At 34.2% G+C, this 18,913-nt stretch overlaps 1 protein-coding gene across 2 annotated transcripts in view; it reads right to left on the bottom strand.

The window, feature by feature from the left end:
• Positions 1 to 2,634: 2,634 nt before the first annotated feature.
• GAB1 (GRB2-associated binding protein 1) overlaps positions 2,635 to 18,913 on the bottom strand; it is a 125,721-nt gene continuing 109,442 nt past the window's right edge. Inside the window, exons 7-11 of one of the 2 annotated variants that reach the window (XM_008585347.1) lie at positions 17,367 to 17,456; positions 15,615 to 15,708; positions 14,336 to 14,459; positions 9,285 to 9,407; positions 2,635 to 6,890 (exon numbers count right to left, since the gene is read on the bottom strand). In XM_008585347.1, the coding sequence (XP_008583569.1) occupies positions 6,732 to 6,890; positions 9,285 to 9,407; positions 14,336 to 14,459; positions 15,615 to 15,708; positions 17,367 to 17,456 (590 nt within the window). In that variant the 3' untranslated portion in view covers positions 2,635 to 6,731. The remainder of the gene's footprint in view (positions 6,891 to 9,284; positions 9,408 to 14,335; positions 14,460 to 15,614; positions 15,709 to 17,366; positions 17,457 to 18,913) is intronic. The other variant, XM_008585349.1, reaches the window with a different exon arrangement.

Raw genomic sequence — 18,913 nt, 5'->3', positions numbered from 1 at the left:
ATAAAACAATTAAATAGCAAGCTAATAAATAAGTTGTTCATGTTCTTCTCTTCTGGAATGCCCTCCTTTCCTTCTTGCAAATCCTCCAATATCCAGCTCAATCTCCATCCCCATGAAGCTTTTGACTTGAACACTTTGACCATCTTTTATTGTAGCCCAATGTTGGTACCTCAGAAGTAATTACTGTTATTTCACACATATTAATTTGTAAAGATAAAGATGATGTAGATTTCCTGTTTCCTATAGCATCCAGCATAATGCCACACATGCAGCTGCTACCTTAGTGAAATGAATAAATTTTTAATAGGCCATCATCCAGTAGAATCAAAATCTGGGACAACAGCATTTTCTTCTCCATAGTCTGAATTCCAAAATTACTGCTTTGTCTAAGGACTGGAATAAACAACTTTCAGACTCTGTTTTTACAAAGCTAATTACAACAGTTTTAGAGGAATATAGGGCAATATGTTTTACATAAAAAAGGGAAATTTACGTTTAAAGGAAAGGTAACTAAATACATGTTAGGGTCATAAACATGTGACAAGGGTCAAGACTACCCATTACAAATGAAATTCTGTTCCTAATAGGATCCTCTACCCTACTCAGCAAGAATCCAAAAATTGTTATGTTCTTCTTACTGCATACTGTTTTCCCTATTAGAGATGCCAATTTAATCATTCCTAGAAGACAAAAGTTATGGCCAGCAGAAGTGGAAACATGGTTCACTGTCAGCAAATGGCTTCAAAAATTAATTTGAGAAGAGAAATCATTTTTAGAGCAAACACTGCCAATACATTTCAAATTAAACTTCAAAATCATTGCTTGGTATATGTATAGCAGGCACTCAGATTAATGAGTCAATACATGTATCAGTTAGTGCTCTCCAGAGAAACAGAATAAGATACATACCTATATATCTATGTTATATAAAGTACCTATCTATTGAGATGGAGTTTTATTTTAAGGAAGCCTCCAGCATTGTGAGGACTGGCAAGTCTGGAATTTGTAGTGTTGGCTGGCAGGTTGAAAATTCAGGTAAGAGGTGATGATGTAATCTTCAGTTCAAAATCAAAATTGACAGGCCAGCAGGCTTGGAACTCAGGCAGGATTAATATGTTATAATCTTGAGGCAGAATTACTTCTTTGGGAAATCTCAGGTTTTGCTCTTAAGGCTTTCAACTGATTGGATGAGGTCCAACCACATTATGGGAGGGTGCTCCACTTTACTTAAAATCGATTGTGTTAATCACATGTACAAAATAGCTTCACAGCAACGTTGAGAGTAGTGTTTGACCAAACACATGGGCACCATAGCTTAGTCAAGTTAACTCATAAAATCAACCATCACAATACCACATTTGATGAAGTGGGATTTTTTTGTTTGGATTTATTTGATTTTTAAATTTTCCATATCACTATGTCTCAGACATAGAGTACTCCACATGTGTGGGCACCACATAGATTACAAAATCAGAGGAGACACATTGAGCTAAGATTTAATCACCAACAATAACCATGAGTAAGAGCAATAAAATCCTGTCTAACGAAGTACAGAAACACATTTTAGAAAATGAATTTCTTATACGTGTTCATTTGTTTTATTTAAAAAAAAGTTTGTGCAACATCAAGTAAGAAAATCTAAAGGGGAATGTTGCCCAATCACAACACTTAATAAAATGTCTCCCATTACTAAACCAGCTTTTAAATATGCAATAACATTCACAGAATTGCCAAGTTATTTTTCATAAAACTCTCCTAACAAAACTGCAATTCAAAAAGTGTTTCTGTATCAGAGGATGTAGTTTTTTTCCCAAGGAAGTTACATGCAAATACCCAGAAGTTTCACTATTTACAAGGTGACAGATAGACAGATGAGGAGAGAATGAGCTCAAATAAGTCAGCCTCACCCTGCCCAAACTTCCCCAATAGGATTTAATGAGCATCAAAGTTGCAAAATGCTGGGCTGAGTGGACTAAAGGGTTGAAACTTCCCCAATAGGATTTAATGAGCATCAAAGTTGCAAAATGCTGGGCTGAGTGGACTAAAAGCTGGCTTACAGCAATTCTTGGGATTTTATGAAGTACTGCAGATGTTTGAAACTCTCATAGCAATGAAAAAGCCCAGCTAGTTAATAATCTGCATCATTTCCCAATCCATATTTTATGTATAAAACATAGTTTGTGATGTTTGAAACTCTCATAGCAATGAAAAAGCCCAGCTAGTTAATAATCTGCATCATTTCCCAAGCCATATTTTATGTATAAAACATAGTTTGTGATGATAAAAGTTGCATACAGGCCCTTATTTATTTGGCCTTTTACTCAATAAAATGCCAGCGGCAGGGGCTGGATGGAGGAATAACAGGGCATATGTATGTGGCGACAGAGTCTCAGAAGCTTTTCCTATTTAGTGAGAGCAGATCATAACTTACATTTTATCACTATTTAGTGAGATCTTTGTTGCAGAAAATGAGTGACCTTACAGAAATGGGACTCGGAAGTACAGATAATGGCAGAATTGGGCTTTTGATCTAGATACAGACTCTAAGGAAGGGTTGGAAATATAAATTTATATGTCCTTAGTAGTTCACAATCTCAGCGTTCACATTGTATATTTAAGGTCTTGAAACCAAACTGTTTGAAAAGTTTTATTTGGTACCAGAAAATATCTACAATTGGCTCTTTACAAAAGAAGATGTTCAAGAGGGGAGAAATAAAGTTATACATAAGATTTTGCTGCTGAAGTTTGGGATGATTATCGACAATAAATTTAGGTTATAAGAACTCGTACAAAACCATGTCTTTTTATATAAAGGAAGTAGAAACTGTGTTAATCCCTTGACTAATCAGTTTGCTGAAACTTGTAAGAGATTATACTGAACCTAAAGAAAAATAGGTCTATGAAAGAGAAGACTAAATTATTTCAAATGTAGTAGTACATAAACATATTTAGACAGCTGAAAACAATTATCTCAAGAACCCGACAACTGATTTTCATCATGTCAAGTCCATGAGGTCTACAATATTCATTTACACTATGGCTTTTCATTTCATAGTTGTCTTTTAAATTATATAAAAATCTGCACATAACAACAGATATTACTGACAGTAATTGTTATCAGAGGATGTATGTCTCTTTCTCCCTCTGGGTACACACTTGATTTGGTCATATGTACAACCCCCGTCCCTGACTGCTCATCTGACAGTGGAGGACAAGACCTACCAGAATAACCCAAAGATGGGAATAGGAAGGATCAGCCCACTTCATTGTTTCTAAAGTGCCAAAGGTTTTGTAGTCATGCAAAATACTAATACCAACACTTTCAAAGGGCCAAAAAACGAGGCACTAAGAGTGTCTGGGAACATGCAAGAGTTATGATCAGCATCTATGGCATAGTATACAGGCATGAAGTAGTTAATATTTTAACAAAATATAAAAAATACTGTGTTCTCCAAAGCGAGAAAGCAGAAAACTTCCCACTAGTAGAAAAAGAAAAACAAACACTGGTGTTCAATTTCCAGTTTAAATGCATTTATGAATAGAAAAATTGTCATCCCCATTAAATATAAGGAGTCCAGAAGAAATTGTGACCTTAATGTACAAGTATAGCAGTATTTCTATATCAAACTAAATTTAGTCTATGATTCAATACAATGCTATATATATATATACACAGACACACCCATAGTACCTTTAGGAATTCTCTTAAATGCTCACAGTAGCTTATATGGTATAGATAAAGATAAAAATGTATAAACTAGAGTGTAGATAAAAAATATCTTTTACAGCTTACTGAGTGATACCTTCTGTGGGTTAAATAGCTTAAATTCTTCAAGTTTGAATTTTGATTTTTGAAAGAACTGTGCTTTGGTGTTCAACCTTTATAGTCTTAGTTTTTCAAAATAAGGAATAAAGGTAGAGAACATCAAATGTGGGCGAAAAAGACTTCTGATTTGTAACATCGTAACTGTCACATGGTTATCCAGTGGTTTTCATCAACCCATTCCTGGCCGAAATCTAGCTTCTTGGAGGTGAGTTAAAAGGGTTTGATTTAAATTTTGTTTTCACAAGTGCACATTTTAAAATTTAATGAAAAATGCACATTTGTGTTACATACCCTATTTTACCACACTGGAGACTGCTTACATATTAGTTTCCATTACCAGGATAATTTGTCTGTGTACAAACCTTGAAATACAACTTCAGCTATCTCTAGTTAAAGAATCTCCTTAGATATATGTTTAAACCTGTTATTATTTGCACTTATATTTGTGTGAATCAAATTTTCTTGATAGTATGAATATAAAACAAGGCATAGAAATAAATCGGCTGCTGAGGTTTCATCAACTATAACTCCATATTTATTTTATGCAGAAATAACTCAGAAATCTTATTCTTAGTAACGGACTAAGGTAAATAAACACAAATGTGAATTCAAAACACATTTATACTGGTAAAATGAACTTTTCCGGCTTTATGTATTAGAGCTACACATAAAATTTTATTAAAAAAAGATTCTAGTACTAAAAATGTTTGGAATGTAATTCGTTAATACTTAATGCTTGATGTGACTTAATTTTCTAAAGCAAACTGCCTTTCTAACACATTTCAATTCTTAAATTACTCATAATGGAAAAAATTCTACAAAATTGTAGTGCTGCAGATGTTCAAAAATGGTGAGTAAGGTATAAAAAGTTAAGAAGATATTATACTAAAAACATTCATAATTGCTTGAGAATCTTCCGATAGGCAGCTTTAAAGATTTTTATTTTTGAATTAATCATATACTTATTGTGTTATAAATTTCAAAATATGTTCATCCTCCATATAACTGTGTTGTGCGTTTTTGATAGTTTAGGCACATTTCAATGATTTTAGATTTTGTGGTTTCATTATAAAACAGCTTGCACACCAAACTGAAACAATCTTTTTTATTTAAAAGCCACCTCAAAATTCACTTCTGGGTTTTAGTTTTTGTTTAAAAAGAAGCAAACACTTAAAAGCATCAAATAGCTACTAGTCTACAATTCATCTTGTCACGAACATTTTTAGTTTGTGGACCATGGAAATAAACCTATTACATTGATTAGGACAGTACTGTGTGTAACAGGCCAGAAATCAGGGCACATCTGTGTACTCAGGAAACAGAGGTCTGAACGGAGGGAGTCATGCCTTCGCTGTGGGCACTCCTATCTTTAAGCCCCCTCCAAAAGCTGTTAGTAAACCTCAAATCAATACATAAAAGATTTTATGTAAATAGTTAAAAAAAACAAATAACCATACCTGCTTTCTAAATTATGTTGCAAAGCTAAGACAAATGAATATAACTGTAGCCTCACTATAATTTGTGGTCTTGATATCCATGTCACAGGACCAGGTTATAGGTGAGACAGAATTATACCATTCCTCTGGTGGTTTCAGAAAAGTAGTTGAAAGGGGTCCATGACTATAAGATTTCACATTATAGCAAGGCTCCAATATTTCTTAAATTGGGGCACTGAATATAAATCACAGTACAAAATCCTTAATTCTTTTACTGAAAAAGCAACAGGTGCTACATGAGAATCACCTGTATATCATCTACTTAAAAAAATGCAGATATAAAATATTAATTGCATAGGGATTTAACTATAAGGCCAAAAAGAATATTAAGTAGAAAAAAAAAAAATCATAGGGCACTATGGTGTCAAAAGATAGAATTTCATTCTTAGATTAATAAATCTGAATTACTGTCTAATTAAAAATCACAGTATGTTGCTATAACTAACAGTGAATATCAACTGTTTCAGTAATTCCAAACTGGAAACCAATTTTAGGACTAACAAGGATACAACTAAAACTCATTGTCTAAACCTGATCAGTGTATTAGCACATCAGTGCCTGGTACGTACCTGATTAGTTATATAATCTACCTTTTGCAAATAACATTTAATACATATTAACAAGTGAAGAGCACATCATCACTGCATGCCATCAATGATTTGCAGGCTTACTTGAGAGTGTCATTATCTAAAGGTGTAAGATCCCACCCGGCAGAATCTTCATTCAATGAACCCGAAACACTGTAATTAACAAAATATCACAAAGTCCCCCATTAAAACGTACATGAACCAGAGAACTAAATGTAGATGAACCAGAGAACTAGGTCCTGACACCAGTTCATACATTATCCTCAGCATTCTGGAAGGCAATGAATGATGAGTCCAACTATACTCTGTAGTTTAAGATAATGGTTAACACCTGAAATTTCAGATAGGAAGCTAACTTGTTAATTTACTTCTCATTTTAATGTTGTTAGACTGTAGTTTAAACAGCAATTTCCAAATCTAAAAGTAGCTTAGTTAACTTAGTATTGTTATACAGAGTAGTGTGAGGAAAAACAGGAACTCCCAAAGGAATTATGTTAAGGTACATTGGGAATACCAAAACTGATGTTTTAAACGAAAAAGTGCATAAATACAGTAATACTACAAATGTGTTAACTATGGAACAAATGTTTCTTTGGGAGCTAAACAATACTATTTTCCCACATTATTTACATGTTAGGACTTGTTCAGATACCATAAAGCACCATTTACAGTCTAAATTGCTCGATTATGTCTGAAAGGTCCTTCGAATTCAACTCTACTCATCTGAGGATCTACCTAGAGTAGAAATGTCAAGTCACCTTCAAATAGCATTTATCTTTACAATTCAGTTCTCTTTTGCTCAGAAACGGCAAAACAATATTTTCATTTCACACTCTTGGTTGGTGTTTCAGATTCTGTGGACTGTCTCCCGTCTGTCCAGGCTTCCCGGGTGCTTTTTAGAGCCAGGGTCTTCTGTTGGTCAACCACAACATAATCCACTCTCTCATCTGCTACACTGCTGCCCGAGCCACTGCTCTTTTGCTAAAAAAAAAAAAAAAATGAGGGAAAAAAACAAAGTCTCACATATAAAAAAGTGTTTCTGAGTGAAATTCAGTCTTAAGACACAGACACACCTGTACCATGAATACTCTTGAAATTCTTTTTTTTTTTTTTCCTTTTTGTCTTTTTTCGTGACCGGCAACGGATCGCAACCCTCAGCGTCGCGCCCGTACCGGACCGGGACCGGCAACGGGATCGCAACCCTTGGTGTTGCTCCCGCCCCTCGCTCAGCCAGTGAGCGGCCGGTCTGTATGTGGGATCCGAACCCTCGGCGGGAGCGCCGCCGCGCTTCCCAAGCAGTGCACTGTAGCAGTGCGCCACCGGGCCGGCCCTTGAAATTCTTTTGGGTCACAAAAAATAACATTTACTACCTCAATTTAACAATATTGTCTCTCTCTGAACTATACACTATTTTTCCCTTAAATTAAAAATTATTATATTATACACAAGAATTCAAACTAATGCTCCCCTCACAGCTGAAATTAATATAAAATAGGAACAGCAAATACCTGGTTTACCTTAACATGCACAGCTTGATTCTCCCTTTAGCTTAAGCTTGACATTTTTCAAGCCCTGAGAACATGCATCAGTGTCTACTTTAAGAGCTAAGAAATGTTTTTTGAAAAGCAATACCTTCAAGAATGACAAACTACATAGGGCTAATGCCCTCTTCTAAAATCCAACTAGATACTAGATAAATTAAAACAAATATAATTATTTATGCATTGCTGGGCTCACTAGAAAGTAAGGGAAAACCTAAGGTGTAAGAGAAACAGAGTAGTGAACTTCTAGATGGTAAAGGCAGTGTTGTCTTTGGGATGAGTGTCAATCTCAGCAGTTCAACCAGGAGGCCCTGGGTAGGAGGTGATGCTGAAACTGAGACTATCCTGTTAAGTTAGGGACTCTTGAAGGAAACTGACATGATCCTCGAGGGGGAGCACTTCCTAGTTCCTAGCAGAAGCAAATAAAAATCCTTCTTGGAGGAAATTTAGGTCCTCAGGATTCCCACAGATATATTTAGCAGAATGAATTCACAATAAAAATGTATAAAACACAAGAAAATAAGCCATACAGAACGTGAGTTAGCAGAAACAGTAAACACAGATTCAGATCTCCAAGGACATCAGATATTAAAATTATTGCATAAAACAGTATAAAATATATGTGTACAAAATGTTAAAAAAAACCTAAAAATTAAAGCTAAATAGAAGGAATAATAGTCAAGAATAAAAAGCTATTAAAATCAGTGAGACATATTTGAAAAACAAACAGAACTTTATTTTAGAAATAAAACACAAAATAATTGAAATTAAAAATTAAACAAATGGAAAGAACTGAGAATTAGTAAACTTGGTGACAAATCTAAAGAAATTATCCAGTTAAGCACAGAAAGATGGTAAGATAGAAAACATAAAAGAATGTTAAGAGATGCAGAAAATGGAGTAAGAAATTCTAACATATATCTAATAAGAAACCTCAATGGAGAGAATAAAAAGAATTGTGGAGAAGCAATATTTAAAGAGATAATGATTGAGACTTTTACAGAATTGATTTTTAAAAAGGCAGCACAACTTCTACCAAGCAGGATAAAAAGAAATCTGTCTAGAAACATTGTAGTGAATGTGCAGAATACCAAAGACTTTGAAAAGATCTTAAAATAAGCCAGACAGAAAGGACAGATTACCTACAAAGGAATTACAATTAAGATTGACAGCATGCTTTTCAACAGAGACAAGAGAAGCCAGATAATGGTGAAATAGTATCTTCTATGTATTGCGAGAAATTTTTATTAATCAAGAACTGTAAACTCAGCAAAATTCTTTTTCTAAGAATGAAGACAAATAAAGACATTTAAGTCAAGCAAAAACTGAAAGAACGTACTACCAAAAGGCCTCCACCAAAGGAACTTCTAAAGGATGTATTTCAGGGAGAATGAAAATTATCACAGAAGGAAGGTCTGAGATACAAGAAAGAATGATAAACAAAAAGGTTGGTAAACATGTCAGAAAATGTAATATAATAAGAGTAATAATACTGTCTAAGTTTTGGGCTTAATGAAAAGATGACAAAATTAAAATATTGGACAAAAATAGCAATTTGAGCTAATATTTAAGAGAGTAACATTAATTTTAGAATTTGTGTTCATTTCAGTGGTAACCACTATAAAGGGTAGAGTGTATAATTTCCATGCCATTATAAAGAAAAAATAAATTTATCAGTGTCCATAACTTTGTTACTTGTGATTTATGAAAGAGCATTAAGCAACAGACTTTATTAAATTTAAATTAAGCATAATTAATAAAATTCCCCCAAAGAAGATGATTCTTCAGATTTAAAGTGTGAGCTTATTGTATTTACAGAAAAGGTTTCACTTACTTTACGTGGTGGTGTGGATTTCCCAGAATCTAAATCTAGATCTAGGTATTCCACTTGTTTGTCTCCTTTGGGCTTGATCATAGGACTGCTCCCTCCATCAAGACTATTACTGCCAAAAAGATTCTGAAAGTATAATACAACAAAACCAATAGTCAAACACTCATCTTGACTGCCACATACTAAAGCCTAAATAAATATTTACTTTCAAGAGGACTTGGCTTGAAGAAATGTCTGCTCAGAAAATTATGTAACTTTTTAGGATTGAAGGAAAATAAATAATATTTTAAAAATTGATTAAGACTTAGCTTGGAATAAGCTAAAAGTAGTTCCAAAAGTTTAACTTAGTTGAAACTAAGATCGGGACATCAAGCTACGTTAGTGTGGTATCTCAACTTAAACATTACTTCCGTATTCAGTTACATTTTTTACACTATAGGAGTCTCATATTCTTATTCTCCTTGCTTTCAAATTAAATTTTTAAAAAATCCTTTCTACATTTAAAGGCTTTCACACTGAAATTAGTTTAGAGTAAGTATGTCAACTAAAGGCTATGAATAATGACTTCACTGGCAAAGTCTATTTTGTTTCAATCACCTGGAATTTTTTTACCACTTAATTTCCTCTGCCTTCTCTTAGCCTGATCCCTTCCTTCCTAAAAGGAATTGTACAATAGGACTACTGTCTAAAAAAAGATAAAGTTGGGAAGGTCGAAGACAGCTATAAACAAGAAGAACAAAAAAGTCTGAGGCAGAAAAATGAAAAAGAAACAGGTTAGCAAAAGTTTGAAGACCAATGCTAAATAAAAAGGAGAGGATGGCGTGAACTTGTGTCCCTACAAATACCCTCTACTCTAATTATGACAGTTTTCTACATGTGCTCCAACAAATGACTTGTTTCTATGCCTTAGTGTTCCCCACCTAGAAGTGTTCCTGACTTCTCCTAGGCAAGACTGTGTACTCATCAGGGACTTTCCTCCTTGTGCCCTCTACCATGTTGATATTAATGTTCGTGTATTATCTAATACTTCAGAAGAAAGCCATAACAGTGTAACAAAAATTTATACCTGTCATATTGAACAAAACAATATGCAATTTGAAAACTGCATAAATCTGGTTCTGTTGATTCCTTTATATTGCTACTTCATTTATTTTTGCTCAGGTTAAACAGAGAAAGCTGTGCTTTGTGGAAAGGATATTTGCTAGAAAAATATAGAGTCCATTCCCTCATTTGCTAGTGAGGCTGCTGACAGCCAGGATGAAACCTTTTTGTGAATTAATCAGGTTAAACAGAGAAAGCTGTGCTTTGTGGAAAGGATATTTGCTAGAAAAATATAGAGTCGATTCCCTCATTTGCTAGTGAGGCTGCTGACAGCCAGGATGAAACCTTTTTGTGAATTAGGAAAAGATGCTCCTTCTGACAGCCAGGATGAAACCTTTTTGTGAATTAGGAAAAGATGCTCCTTCTGACAGCCAGGATGAAACCTTTTTGTGAATTAGGAAAAGATGCTCCTTCCCCTGGGGTGACACGGCTCTGTTTCAGAGCCCTCATCTTGGTGAGTGGAACATGGCCTACATTTCAAGTAATCAGGTACATAATATGTGTGCAGCATACTGTACATAATGCATATGGTCTGCAGTGCATTTATGCAGTAAACAAGCTACACAACTGAATGTAATGGCCCTATATGGAGATACAGATTTTTAAACCAAATTTATCAACTACTGTTAAGAAAACATTAAAAAAATATTGAAAGTAAGATGTAGGGCAGAAAAAAAATGTAGCAAGTTTTGGTGCTCAATACAAACAGCAATCCCCCACCTGTTTTTTAATTTATGAAGAAACTGAAATCATCAAATTTTTTCTCTGAATGACTCCATATTTCAATCTCAATTAAAAAAATCAGCTGTGAATGTGTGTAAAATTCTGTATTCAAATGTGACCAATGGCCCATACTCTGCATTTCCCTGACTGGAAACACTTGTAAGTATTCACAGTATTACAAGGCTATAAAAGAAACAGGTAAATTCATATGATCTGCACACTTAATCTCAATAAGTTGTTCCTTAAGAGAATTTCTCAGACTTGCTAGTTAAATTGTTTTATGCCTAATTATCACTAGACCTGGATTTTTTTTTCATCTTTGAGTATTAAAATTTGTGTGTCTACAAGGAAGTCTCTTTGCTCTTCATAAGTTGTTCCTTAAGAGAATTTCTCAGACTTGCTAGTTAAATTGTTTTATGCCTAATTATTACTAGACCTGGATTTTTTTTTCATCTTTGAGTATTAAAATTTGTGTGTCTACAAGGAAGTCTCTTTGCTCTTCATCTAATCTCAACTGGGAACAGCTACCTCTGTGTTCTAGCCTTTCACCTAGTACTTTCCCAAAACAGTCTAGAGAAACTCTATGATTCAAGGAGTTATTTTAAGTAGTATTCTGTGAATTAAACAAAACAGTAGTGCTAGGTTTGTCTAAAGTTCTTTAAAACATATGTAAAATCATTTAACATTTTTGTTATTACTATATAACAATATTTATGTCTTTAGTAATGGTGTACCATCACTCCAATTTCAGGAGTCACATTATGGGTTCACTTGATAAATGCATGACTTTTGATCGTCATATAAATAAATGGACAGCATCACAAATTCACTGTTTCACTATACACTGCCTGCCTCATGATCACTAGTCTAGGAAATGTACTGTCCTTCAAAATTTCCATCTGTAGATTTTAATCTTCATTATAGGTACAATGATTTGATCTGATCCTGTCTCAACTTCTCTAGGACTTTTTTTTTTTTTTTTTACTGACGTAATCAGTCCAAGCACACATTAGATCTTGTGAATTATGGTATTCCATCAAGACATTAAGTTCCAGAATTAAAGTGGTTTGGTAAATATTGCTATATCTATCACATTCTTTTTAAAAGAAGAGTTATATGAACTATGATGAGTCCCTGCAATTGGCAGCATGAGGAAATAGAAGTGGCACCGTGAACTTTTCTATTGTACATGGTAGATAGTTATTTCCACCTGGCTTATTTTTGCTTATTTCTAACACTTAGGACCTAAGTGCTTCAGAAATTCACCAGATAGTGGTTATTTAGACACCTTTCTGGCTTAATGTCATAAAGTATAAAAAAAACAATTTTGCATTTTTACTTTCCTTCAACTTCTGATTGTAATGTGTTTCTTCCAAGTCTTTTCCCTTAACCTAATACTTTCCCATGACAAATCACACTTGCAAACTTTTCTGGCCTTTCCAAGATGTTTATAGTTACTATGGCTTACTATTTTGGGCAAAAAGACTGACTCTTTAGTACCTTGGAAAATACTCTAATTACTTTTGTAATAAGAAAAAAGTTCACTCAACTACCTAAAGATAAAAACTGGTGACAATATCTACTCTGATACAGTATTTAGGATTTACTTAGACTCTTACAAGAGTTTATTTACTCTAATGAGGAAAACAAATTAAGTTAATAAAAATAAGAGAATACTACTTATAGAGTTGAAAAATAGTGAATACAAAAGCAAAAGCCAATGAATAAAATTGACCTTCCTTAGAAAATCAGTGAAAACATTACCAATAGTTGTATTTTAATTCAATACTGACATAAGCATTTTAAAATTACATTATTCATTTTTGAATACTCTATACATTTTATATTTTAAAATTAACTAGTTTAAGCACCACATCAAGTTTTTCTTACCACTTAGTTATGTTTCCAGACAACATACAGTTGTGAGGAGCCTATTTTTGTCTAAAGTCTCTTAAGGATGAAGAACAGATTCGTTGATAGAATTGGGCTTTATATTTTATATCTCTAAACAGGATTGTTTTAAAGAAAATGAGGCCACTAAAATATTAACTCATTCCAAATTCTGACATTAGGTGTTTGCTTATCCTGGCAGATACTGCCTGGTTGTCCCCAGTACCTGCTCTCCCTCTGCCCACATGAGTGGGATTTTTAGGTGGGCCCAAGGTCCCTCAGAACAAAGGCTATGTTTTTCAGCCCTTCTGTGTCGAAGTGTAGCCACACAGGCTTAGTTCTGGTTGACGATTTGGCAGTTTCCAGGAACCTTGTCTATGAGGCAGTTGGGCTGTGCCCTTGCTGCTTCTCCCTTTCCTCCACCCTGAAGCATGCAATGTGAATCTGTTAGCTGCAGCATCATATCTTGTTCTGTGAGCATGTGAGCCATTCCCAGGGGACAGCAGACTGGAGAGCTGGAAAAGGCCTGCATCCCTAAAGACCCTGTTGAACAGAGCTGTTGCAACAGCTCTGCAATGATTCTCTCTGGACTTTTACATGAGAAAGAAAGAAACTTCTCTCTTGTCACTGTTACTTGTTTATTTTGTGTTACTCAGGGGTGAACCTAATCCTAATGGATATACTTATCTACTAAATATAAATAGAGCAAGTATTAAGACTGATTTAAGGAAAAGCAAAGACAAAATATTTTTAAAAATTAAAATTTGTTTGTATTCTTAAACATCTGAAGTATTTTCTGGCAACTACCTGATTTCTGGGGAACAAAATGCTTGCTACTATCAGAAAATTCTCATGCCTTGTGGTAGTACAGCCAACCTGAAACAAGTAATGTGTATAGCAGGTCTTCTTTAATCTGTAAGCCTATCTAGGGGTGTATTATTAAAAGATTATAAAAGACCTTTCGTATAAGACCATTTCAACCATAAGAGTGCTGTGACACGGGCCTGAAGAACTGCATAATACAATGCTTCCAGTATATTTTCTTGAAGAGTATAAAAAATCAAGTACATTTTAAATGAAACATAACTGGAAACATTTTATGTTTTTTAACTAATTTATAGTTATAGATAATGATATCTCACTTAAACTCTTTATTAGTTTTAGACTTTATGATACTATTTTTAAGAAGCATTTTTTAAAGTTGTCTCTTTTATCATTTCTCCTTCAGTATATAAAGAAAGATGTGAGGTAAAATTTATAGACTGGAGGGTAGGTTCTAGTCTGAATGATTTAAAAGGGCTGCTTAAGAAGGGAGAAGTTAAGATGAAGACTTTACATACTGGGTCTTCACTGGGCAGGTTTGGGTTCATGGGAACATAATTCTCTTCACTGTCGTGTGAGTCACTGCTTGAAGTTGTGCTATGCACTGAATCCGGTCGGGGGGACATGGGAAACCTAGAGGAGCTGATTATAAACATTATCATCACAAACATAAATCTTGATTAAACTTTCTAAAATCATTCCCAAAATAAAAATGAATGATAGTTTGCATTTTTCGAAACCATCAATGTTTATAATCATTTATTATACACATTTATTATAACACCTGCTTGAAGTTGTGCTATGCACTGAATCCGGTCGGGGGGACATGGGAAACCTAGAGGAGCTAATTATAAACATTATCATCACAAACATAAATCTTGATTAAACTTTCTAAAATCATTCCCAAAATAAAAATGAATGATAGTTTGTATTTTTCGAAACCATCAATGTTTATAATCATTTATTATACACATTTATTATAACACAATTTATTGTACACATTCAAACACATAACTAATATTTATAGCTGTATTTTAAAAGTATATTTTGAACATCGAATTATCTTCTGTAAAAGAAACAACAAAAAGTACTATTTTGGGATAAGTACAAAGTCACAGATTTAAAAAAGAAGACTTAAGAATGCTTATTAAAAAAAAAAAAAATCTAGTGGGCTGGCCAGTTAGCTCAGCTGGTTAGAGTGCTACCTTGTAACACAAGGTCAAGGGTTCAGATTCCCTTACTGGCCAGCTGCCAAAAACACAGATACAAAAAACCCCAAAAAACAAATTAGCTATATATGTATACATAAAACATGAACACACATTCAACACAGGTTCGTAACTTTATAAATTCTCTTCATTTCCCTATACACATTTAAATAGATCTCAATTAAATAATCCCCACAAGAAACTACCATATTTTCCAGATCACTAGTTCTCAGAAATTTCTGGTCTTGTGAACCTTTCACACTCTTGACCATGTTAGAAATGAAAATGGAAATCTTATCAAAACACAAAAGTATGCAAACGCACATTCTATATGCTGTCACATGACATCATCACACATCATGTAGCCTTTGGAACACTCCACTGTACACTCATGAGAGAAGAATGGAAAAGACAAATAACATCTTAGTGTCTTAATAAAAATAATTTTGACTTCACAGAACCCAAGAAAGGGAGGCTCCCCAGACCATCCTTTGAGAGCCCCTCTTCTAGACATTCTCCACGATAATGTACAATTCTAGATAGTCACATGTTATTCAAACAAACTAAATATTTTAAACAAAGAACTTACTCTCTAGCAAAACTCCGAGTGATAGGAGATCTAACTGGGGCTTGTAATTCTTCCCATTCTGGTAAAGGTTTTATTTCTAAAGGTGCTGGCTTGGCTGAAAAGAAAGAGAGAAAAAGAGATTTTAGTGTTCTTAACTTTGGAAGACAAACAAGATCCTCTTTCTGTATCTCTATGTCTGATAGCCTGGGTACTCCTGAGATCAGCTAGTTTTCACACATGAAACAAGGTTCATGAATGTTGCATGATTTGTTCAAGGTTACATGGCTAAAAAACTAGTGGCAAAAGCTATGTTTCATTATTGTTAACTCAAAGTCTAAAGCTCTATTTCAGCAATGAATTTAAGTAAATATTTTATGAATGTAAACTACATGAGAACAAGAAATAGTAATGTGACCCAATTTAGAGTTGCCTGATTTGTACTTTTCACTATTTCATTAGTTCACTCTTTCACTAATTTCATCCTCAATATGGAGACTTAGTCATCTACGTAAAAAACACTCCTTCAATATTGAAGCATAAGTTACACAATTGTACATATAAAGTAATGCACAGAAAATATCAAAAACAAAACTTTGCTAAAACAAAAAACTGAAAAAGAATTAACAATCAAACCTTTAAAAATAATTCATGCCCAGTTCAGAAACAAACAAAACAAGACAAAACAATACAATAATTATATCTTTAGGCTCAAACTCTGCTGTGAGAAAAGGCCATAATTAATCTCAAAAATCATTCCAAATTTTTAGCTTAATTTAACTGAGAATCCTTTACTAAATTAAATAAAAGAAAATGCTCAATTTTTTTATAAGTTGTCTTTACTTATTTACCTCATTATTGCCGTAGACAAGTACTTACTAGTATGTGCCACAGAATTTTTTGCCCTTATAGTCAAGGCTAAAATATCTTTCAGAAATTTATGGAGTGAGCAAAAGAATACCACTATTTGTTAGTATTAATTATATTTTAGGAGACTATTTAAATATATTAGGTAAATATTGTAGTTACAGCTCATCCTGCTACTCTAAAAGAAAATTTTCATTTTTTCCAGGTTTCTTTACAGTCTTTGTCCATATGTGTGTAATTTTAATCAACTATGTTGTAATTACCATCAAACTACGGAACAGCTGGTCATTTTAAAGGACCATACAGATTCACTGAAGCTATAACTATTTTTGTCAGCTTAAATATAATGAAGGCTAAATTGCTTTATTAAATTTGAAGTAAAACAATTTTGCTCATCTATATACTTAAAATAGACATGTACAGAATATTTTGGTGACTTAAAGTATTTCTTTAATTCATAATGTTTTACTTTTTTTGACACCCAAAGGCTCACAGCAGTTTAGCTGTTAATTTCTAAGTAACAATATAATTAATCCATGGAAATGATTCTTTATTCTGTCTCAGAACAGAAAACAAATATTATATATAGAGACAGGAGACAACTGGAACTCACAAGCAGTTCACAAGCTTAAAGAAAACAATGTATTGTCTAAAAGTTAAAAGAGTAATGCAAAAGGCCAAGACAATATCACATATTATCAAATATTTAACATGCTGCTATTAATGACATAACAAGTAGACTCCTTGTGTATTATGGGAAGCATTCACTTTAGAAATAACATGCTGGGAAGCTTTATTTACAACAGTAGTAATATTTAAGGCTTTTTTTTTTTTTTTTTAAAGAAAATAACATTAGGAAATAAATAAATTCCCAACACCCCATACAGCATGCAGTGCTAAAGTACATACCCTTTCTTCTTGTAGCAAAGTCACCTATGGTTTGTGAATCAGTTCGCTCTAAACCATGGGGTTTGGGTCTTAAAATTTTAGGACTTTGACCTAATTGGTAAAAAGAACACTCTCTTAATATAATGTTATTTTTTAATTGGAAAATGGATTCTGTAAAAAAGCAACAGAGCCCTGTGCAGAAATGTTACATCTCAAAAGCATAAACAAAGGTTTTTTGTGGAGAATATTTCAACCTTGCTACATACCATTCATGCTCAGCACAATGGAAAGAGGGGAGTTGCATGCAATGATGTAATAAGCAAAGAGTTAGAAGACATGGAAAGTTTTAGTGGGATAACCAGCCTGGTTAGTTGCTGTCTTCATTTGGGGGAAGGAAGGAAAAATATGTGCCACGTTAGTTCTTCTTCTAACGTGTCTTACAAAACTGGTTCAAATAAAAAATTAGAAAATCCCTCAGATCTCAATTACATCTCTTCTTTGAAGTTTGGTGTCTCATAAAAGGGTGCAAAGGCCTGCTTCCCTATAACGCTACTTTTTTTTTTTTTTTTTGACTGTAAGGGGATTGCAACCCCTGGCTCAGTGTCGTCCACACCACGCTCAGCCAGTGAGCGTACCGGCCATCCCTACATAGGATCCGAACCCGCGGCCTTGGCGCTACCAGCGCTGCACTCTCCCGAGTGAGCCATGGGGCCAGCCCTATAACGCTACTTTTCTAAAGATGTTTTTAGAACCTTAATCTAACTATTCCTACACGTCCTGACCAAAGCCTTTCTGGAGAAGCAGGTGGCCACTGCAGTATTTGCTAATCCAAGACCAACAGTTATTTTGTTTCCCTAGTGACTTCATCCTGCAAGAATTACATATCTAGACTCTGGTACTACTACTACTAAGTGTCTAGCTTCAACTTAAGTACTTGAAAGCATAAATTCAGTTGCCATCATTTTCCTTTCATTTCATCTCTGCCACATACAGGTACTGCTGAAAAGCCCTATGAAAAGCACTGGATTGACACAGCTATTGTTCTCATATCTTTCCCCATTAGAAGCCTGGATGCCAGAGTGGATATATAATTTGAATCAGTAATTAAAGCTACCCTATTCTCAATGGCACCATATTTTCTTTTCTCTTGAAATTTATAAAGTTGTGTGAACATCTATTAGATGGCAAAATTAGAATTTGTTAGTTAAATGCTCATATCTAGCACCTTATTTACTGAAATCCACATTTCTTAAAATGAAATTCTCTAGGTTATAAAAAACGAAAATTCTCCCCTTAACCAATTTTCTAAGTTAAACAATTAATACATTGGGTTTATTCAGAAATGAGGCAGGCCTAGTTTAAATGTCAGTACTAAAATTCTGGGCAAGACCCATTCCCTACCCCTAATGCTCTCCAGCGCCTACACTGGCAGGGCTCTTTTCTGAAACAAAGAAAAATGTCAGCTTTTTAAAGTCCCCAAAGAGGGCCGGCCCGGTGGCACACTGGATAGTGCGCCGCTTGGGAAGCGCGGCGGCGCTCCCGTCCGAGGGTTCAGATCCCACATACGG

Source organism: Galeopterus variegatus, unplaced genomic scaffold (genome assembly GCF_000696425.1).
Source record: "Galeopterus variegatus unplaced genomic scaffold, G_variegatus-3.0.2 Scaffold3534, whole genome shotgun sequence".
In the NCBI taxonomy this organism is placed as follows: Eukaryota; Metazoa; Chordata; class Mammalia; order Dermoptera; family Cynocephalidae; genus Galeopterus; species Galeopterus variegatus.
Note: the sequence above shows the minus strand (reverse complement) of the source record. Positions and strands in the feature narration are given on the sequence as shown.